Consider the following 7,820-nt stretch of genomic DNA (forward strand, 5'->3'; position numbering starts at 1 on the left):
TTTAATTAGTTACAGTTACCGATAGTTTGTCCAAAATGTATTGAAGTTACAGTTACAGTTACTTAAAATTGAAAGTAACGCGTTACATTTATAGTTATTTCGCCATAATATCTTAGTTACTTTCACGATTGTTTTGTCTTTAGTTTAATTATAATGGAATTGATGACAACACACATTGACTACGATTTATATTTATTTGGAACTCTCAGAAAACTAAAGTTTCGCTTTTTGATGTATCTATTATTACCGTCGCACGACTTTCTTGGGTCAAAGCGTTTGCTGTTTCGATACAAGATGGACTAAATAAATAATTATTAAGTTCATGTTGTAACGCTGCAGCAACTGGCTTTCAAAGATCATTTAACTTTTCCCGTTAGACGCTGAACACATCCCTTGCTAAAGAAACGCTCGTGCGCTAAATAAAAAATGCAAATGTAGAAAAAAAAAGCTTTCTTAATGGGGGGAAAGTCGTTGAGGCTGGAGAGCCCTATCGAGGTTTTGCTTTTCCTCGTTTCGTCTCCATGCCTAGCAGTAGTGTCCAGAAATGAAATTCGAAATTCACTCCAAGGTGCTTCCGAAGGTCGGAGGAAGAGGATCTCTCGGCCACATAAGATATTTAATATGGTTTGCAGTGAGCAAGTTATCGTCACTATTTTCGACAAGGTCAAAGTGCAGTTCATAGCCAGGCAACGGTAAAACCTGCCGTTCGTCATTTATGACAGCCTCTCGTTTGAGCGAAAACGGTTTATTACCATCCCACTATTTTTCCTCTTTCTTGTGACTTTCTCTCTCCTTCCTTTTTCTCATAAGAGATCTCTTATTACCCCTTTTTTTCACCTGACAGGAGAGGGAGATATCGATGAACGAACGGGTTCATTACATTTCAATTTCAGTCATGTCAATTGAATCACTGAGATAAAGCAATGATTTATAAGTCACTCGAAAGAACGTTTAAATAATCTAATTTTCCGGGAACTTTAATATTGTAGGTATTCGGTTTTTGCAGATACAAGTGAAACAAGCGAAGACTTCTAGTGACAAAACGTCAAAGTTAGTCAAGTTGCAGCATTTCTGACGAGAAATATGACTTACACAATGCTGTACATATATCGCTCAATAATAGTTTTTATGTTCTATTATGACAAAGGAGTTGCGACGTCTTCTAAATAAAAAGCGAAGATTTTTTCTAAAATATAAGAAAACGAGGGACCCAGCCACAAAAATTGAACTTCGTTTGCTGGATAATATCTTTAAGACTAAAGTTAAGGAAGCGAAGGAACACTACTATTTGGCACTTGGACCAAAATTACTTAACAACCCAAAGGAACTATGGAAAACGGTTAGAAAATCGGGCAAGAGTGAATCTGTAGGCATTCCAGCGATTCTAAACAATGATGAACTGACCTCCGATAACTTTCTCAAGGCTGTTTGCTTCAACAACTTCTTTCAATCTGTCTTTTCGACAACCGAGCTAGTTGTACGAGAATCTTCCGAGACAACTTTTGATAGAATGCCCGAGTTTGTGGTAGAAGATTATGGCGTACTGAAATTACTGCGTAATCTGAAATCTCATTCAGCCATGGGGCCTGATGGCATTCCTAACCACGTTCTGAAAGTTTGTGCTGCAGCAATCTCACCTTTTCTAGTTATTCTTTTCAACAAATCGCTCTTTACTAGCAGGCTACCTTTGGAGTGGAAAACGGCAAATGTTGTGCCCATCCATAAGTCAGGCCACAAAAGCCTAGTTTCTAATTACAGGCCCGTCTCCTTAACCTGTGTTTGTTCCAAGTTACTTGAACATATCATATATTCAAATATGGTTAATCACCTTGAGTACAATACCTTTTTTTCCAAGTCTCAGCACGGTTTTCGGGCTGGTTTGTCGTGCACTACGCAGCTTACTGAGTTTTTACATGACCTCTCACTTTCACTAGATAAAAAGGTTCAGGTTGACTGCCTGCTTTTAGATTTTCAAAAAGCATTCGACAAAGTACCACATTCACTTCTTATGCACAAGTTGTCGTTCTTGGCCCTTCCTGACTATCTTTTTGGTCGGATAAATGATTATTTGTTAAATCGTAAACAATGCGTAGTTGTTAGTGGTCAAAATTCTCCGTATGCGGATGTAACCTCGGGTGTCCCACAGGGGTCTGTACTTGGCCCACTTCTCTTTTTGATATATATCAATGACATAGCACAAAACCTAACATGCAGTGTCCGATTATATGCAGATGATTGTGTAATCTATAGAGAGATTAAATGTGTGGATGATTCTCTTCTACTTCAGTCAGACCTTGAAAAGGTGGTGACCTGGTGTGACAAATGGCAAATGTTTCTTAATATCATTAAATGCAATTATATTAGATTCACAAAAAAAAGCAGCCTTATCTATCAAAATATCAGTTGAACGGTGTTCCTCTTCAGGAGGTAGCTGATGTCAAATATCTAGGGGTTTATCTTAGCGTAGATCTTTCCTGGACTAAGCATGTCGTCGCAATCACAGCAAAGGCAAACCGCGTTTTAAATTTTATCAAACGGAATTTCAAAATGGCCCCAACAAATATTAAGGAGCTGCTATACGTAACTAATGTTAGGCCAATCTTAGAGTATGCTTGTCGAGCGTGGGACCCGTATTACGTAAATTTAATATCGAAACTAGAGCGTGTGCAAAACAAAGTTGCACACCCTTGTTGCAAATAATTATGAATTTTGCTCAAGTATAACAGATTTAAAAAAAAAAAAAAACAACTCGAGTGGAAATCTCTGGTTTCGCGGAGAAAATATCTTAGAATGAAATTTTTCAGAAGTATTTACTTAGGACAAACAGGTATTGTGAAGGACCACTACTTACATAATCCTGATTACCTGTTGTGATGGAAAGATGGTGAATAAAGGACAAAGAACCCGAGGACGGCGAGTGAAAGAAAGAGAGATGTATTATGTACAGAAGAAAAAACGAAAATATATGACGTAGTCTCACTCGACTCAGGCACCGTACCTTCACGTCGTCGTCGGCGGGGGCCACGGGTGCTGCCTTGTGGGTCGGCTTGGGAAATGTTCGCTTTCCGGCGTAGGCGGCGGTCCCCTTGGCCAGGGCTAGCTCTCACGGGCCTCTAGCCGCCCGTCCAAAACCAGTCGTTGCTGCCGTCGGGACCGCGGGAGCCCACCGATGTCTTTTTTAGCGTCGCAGTTGCCGATCTGCCTTCAGAAGCCCCCTTTTTCACGCGCACCATACTGCCCGGCCCCACTTCGTCTTTCTCTCTTCTCGCTTCTATAGTCCACCTCATCACACGACCCCCCCTTTAAGACAATTGTTCCAATTGTTTCAAAAAGGGACAAACAAACAATCAAACCAAAAACATAAGAGTAAGAAACAACGCACTACTTTTCTAAGTTAAACTAAGTAATTTGGCTGGTGTTGACACTCACTCAGCTGGCTGTTCGCGTTCTCACGTCCCAGTTTCGCAAGCCATCATATTGCTTGCCAGTGTTTACCAAACTTGCATGTGTAAGCCATGTTTTCATCTTGTCATAGAAAGTTGCAATACACAAAGGGATGGACAGGCCTTCACGATGACAGTGATGTGCCAGTGCAGATTACAAGCGACTTAAAAAGTCTGCTCCAAAGTTTTCGCTTCCCTTGTTGTACGCGACGTGGAAGTCGTATTCGGCGACTAGTAAACTCCACCTCAGTACCCGGTTGTTTAATTTTCCGGCTGAATTAAGGTACTGCAACGGTTGATGATCGCTTTGTATGGTGAAGTGTCTTCCGAACAAGTATACATGGAACTTTTTTACTGCCCATATGAGAGCTAGACATTCTCTCTCTATGGTGGAATAGGCGACCTCTTGGGGTAGTAGTTTACGACTAGCATAAGCGTTGGGATGAAGAACGTTGTCGTGCTCTTGCATGAGCACGGCTCCCAAGGACCTTTCTGAGGCGTCTGTCCCCAGTACGAATATCTTTGTCACATCTGGTGATTTCAAGATAGGCTTTCTGGAAAGCAGTCTTTTCAGTTCATCGAATGCCTTTGCGTGTTTCTTCTCCCAGATAACTTTGTCAGGCGCTCTTTGTTTCGTCAGCTCCGTCAAAGGAAGTGCGGTCTCCGCGTAGTTTGGGATAAACTCCCTGTAGTAGCCTGTTAATCCCAGGAATGATCTTACTTCTTTTTTGGTTCGAGGTTGTTTACAGTCCTGGATTTTCTCCAGGGTCTCCGTTAGAGGCTCGAAGGATCCTTGCCCAATCTTATGGCCCAGGAATGTAATTTTGGAGAAGCTAATCTCTGTCGTTTTGGGTTTGATCGTTAGTCCTCCTTCTCTCACCCTGGTCAAAAACTGACGCACTGCTTTTAAGTGATCTTCCCAGCAGTCAGACGCAACTAAAACACCGTCAAATTAGTGATGAGCGTCCGGTACGCCATCAAGAATCTTCCTCATCAGCCGTGTAAATACTGCCGGGGCTGTTTTGATGCCGAAGGGCATAAACCAGAATCGATATAATCCCGTTGTTGTCGAGAAAGCCGTTGCGTCCTCTGACCCTGGAGCCATTGGTACCTGCCAGTAGCCCTTCGCAAAGTCAAATTTGGAGTAGTAACGTTTTGTGCTCACTCTAGCGAACATCACGTCGACGCGGGGGATAGGTTCGCAATCAGGTACTAGAACCTTGTTCAGTTGGCGAAAGTCGATGCAGAGCCTTGTGGTCTTGTCTTTCTTTTTGACGACAACTACCGGTGAACTGTAGGCTGAGTCGCATTTCTTAATAATGCCTTGTTGTAGCATCTCGTCTACCTCCATTTCCACAGCGTCTTGCAGTGCTAGAGGGACAGGATACGGGCGTACTTGAATTGGTGTGTCCGTTGTCAATCTCAGTTTGCACTGTACGAGACTGGTTCGACCGGGACAGTCCGAAAATACGTCTCGAAGTTCTTCTAGCAGTTGGTAGACCTCTCCTGCTTGTCGTTCAGTTAGCTCCTCCGACATCTGTACATCGTTGTAGCCTTCCAGTTGGCTAAGACAGACACTAGGAATGTCTTGCTCCTCTGACTCCTCTTCGATTGTAATGCCAACCAGGGCTTGACGGGGAGCACATAGAACTTCCCTCACTTCGTACTTTTTGAGCATATTGATGTGAAATACAGTAGACTTTCTTCCAACGTCTATTAGGTAGTCCACGTTATTCCTCCTTTTTAATACTGAAAATGGTCCTTTCCATTGCAGAATCAACTTGTTTTTGTCCGTTGGCAACAAGATGAGGACTCTGTCTCCCTCTTTCAGTTGTCGAACTCCACTTTTCTTGTCGTAGTACCTCTTTTGGGTCATTCGAGCTTTCCTACATTCCTCATGGGCGGTCTTACAAGTCTCTTCTAGTCTCCGTCGAAGATCCACCATATAACCATAGGTTGTTTTCGTTTCGGTGTCTATGCTTTCATTTGTCCAGAGTTCCTTCAACACTGTCATCGGACCGCGAACATGTCGGCCATAAAAAAGTTCGAAGGGTGAAAATCCTAGGCTGCTTTGCGGCACCTCCCGGTACGCGAAGAGCAACGGATTAAGGTACCGGTCCCAACACCTCGGTTTTTCTTGGCACATCCTTTTAATCATTTGTTTAATTGTCCCATTGAACCTTTCGACCAATCCATTGCACATTGGATGGTAAGGCGTCGTGGTCAGATGTCTGAGCGGGAGCAAGCGGCTGACCTCCTTCATTAAGGCTGAAGTGAAGCATGACCCTCGGTCGCTGACAATTTCTCGTGGTAAGCGTACTCGGGCAAATATCTGTAACAGACCCTCTACGACTTCCGCGGTGTCAATGCTCTTCAATGGGATTGCATCAGGGTATCTGGTTGCGAAGTCCACCACCGTCAGAACATACCTGCTGCCGGACTCTGAACCCGGATTGATAGGTCCGATAATATCTATGCCAACTCTATGGAATGGTGTACTAGTGATAGGCATATTTTCTAGGGGTGCCCTGATAACCAAGCGTTTCGGGATAGTCCTCTGACAAATGTCGCACGATTTCACGAATCGTTTCGCGTCCGCTGTTATTCCCGGCCAATAGAATTCTTCACGGATACGATCGGTGGTTCTTCCTGTTCCTTGGTGGCCAGCCATGATCCCCTCGTGTGCGAGCTTCAACACAATCTGCCGAAATTCTTTGGGGACCACCAGCTGTTTCCACTGTTTTTGCGACGAGTCCTTGTACCTTCTGTAGAGAATATAGTTGTGTAGAAAGAACTCGGATTCCTGCGATTTTCCCGACACAAACGCTGTGCCAACGACAGCGAAACACCTCTTCAGTGTTTCATCACTACGTTGTGCCTCCTTCAGCTTAGCGTGGTCAATGTCAATCGGATCCAATGTCATGACTGGTAACTCGGAAATCGTCCTTTGGCTGTCAGAGCGCCCCTTTCTGAGCGCCCCTGCGTATTTCCTTTCTTTATCCAGAACACCGTCGTCTGGCACCCTTTCACCCTCGTCTTGGGTCATCCTGCCGGCAGTCTCGTGCCGCACGGACGTGCTTATCAGCATGTTACTCTCCTCACGTCTTTTAGATCTCCCTGATCCTTCTCCCTCCCATTCCTCATCTGGATCATCAATCCCTCTCGCCCCTTCAATGTTCCCGAGTACCAAATCATACAGAGGGTTCTCCATACACTTCGCCAATACCTTGCGTGTAAAATAAGGCGTTCTTACATCAATTTCTGCCTCTGGCAGATATTTGACCGTCCTATCCAGCAAAAACACCGGACTGGAAACCCCAGTTAGCTGATCATCCGTAACCAGGTCTCTGTTCACTACAATCGTGTTACACCCACTGTCTCGCAATACTGTGGCAGCTCGATCTCCCACTTCTCCCCGAACCACTGGCATGTTTTCTACTAGAAATCGTGGAGCCTTTCCAAGTGCCGCATTCACCACTGGAATTTTGTCCCCGTTTTTCAGTAGGACATATGTGTCATCTGGGTCGGTCTCGTCAGGTGTTGGTCGAACGGAAAGCATACAGGAAGCTTGAGGAGGTCTATCCTGCTTGTCTTGCGGTTTCCAGTTACATGCTGCTGCCTTGTGTGCCGTTTTCCCACATCTCCAACACACGGGTAAGCGCTAAGCCTTGGTGCTCTCCCAGCAGTCTGCTGCCTTGTGACCTGGCTTGTTGCAGAGAAAACATTGATTCCTCCCCCTAGCGGTGGGTGGCATTCGGGTATCCTCCTTACTTCGATCTCCACCCTTGTTACTGTACAGGCTGTCGTTGTTCCTTTTTGCCCAGTTAGTTTGGCCCTGCGCGTCTAAGAAGTGGTCCGCGGTTACTACCATGTTTTCGAGCGTCTTGCAGTTCCTCTCTTTTAAGAAGACTGATAGCATTGGGTGACAATATTTTAAGAACTGTTCCGCAACTATCAGATCTTTCATGGCCTCGAACGTCTTCGAAATTTCTCCAGTCTCAATCCAGCGATCAAAGTACCCAAAAAGTCGGGCTGCAAATTGTTTCCCCGTCTCTGCCTCCTCTGGCTTGCTTTCCCTGAATTTCTCTCTGTACCCTTCGGTGGTGTAACGAAACCGCTGTAGCAGGGAAAGTTTGACTTTAGAATAATCCAATGACTGCTCTGGTGTCATCCGACCCACAACTGTCAATGCCTCACCGGTGAGGCACAAGCTTAAGGACACTGCCCATTTTTCTCGAGGCCAATCCTGGCTAGTTGCAACCCGCTCAAACCTTTGGATATACGCGTCCAGGTCGTCTCTCTTTTCATTAAATGGTGGAATTAGTTTGTGGGGACTCCGGTGACAAGTTTGTGCTCCCGAGTTCTCTCCCCTGCCAT

General features: G+C 44.7%; 1 protein-coding gene across 1 annotated transcript; it reads right to left on the reverse strand.

The window, feature by feature from the left end:
• Positions 1 to 3,597: 3,597 nt before the first annotated feature.
• On the reverse strand, positions 3,598 to 6,873 carry LOC120843126. The gene is made up of 2 exons (XM_042286960.1): positions 4,720 to 6,873; positions 3,598 to 3,729 (listed from the first exon to the last, which is right to left on the reverse strand). Exons 1-2 carry the CDS (start codon positions 6,871 to 6,873, stop codon positions 3,598 to 3,600), a joined length of 2,286 nt encoding a protein of 761 aa, XP_042142894.1.
• Positions 6,874 to 7,820: the final 947 nt, after the last annotated feature.

Source organism: Ixodes scapularis, unplaced genomic scaffold, assembly GCF_016920785.2.
Source record: "Ixodes scapularis isolate PalLabHiFi unplaced genomic scaffold, ASM1692078v2 PGA_scaffold8__174_contigs__length_109621045, whole genome shotgun sequence".
In the NCBI taxonomy this organism is placed as follows: domain Eukaryota; kingdom Metazoa; phylum Arthropoda; class Arachnida; order Ixodida; family Ixodidae; genus Ixodes; species Ixodes scapularis.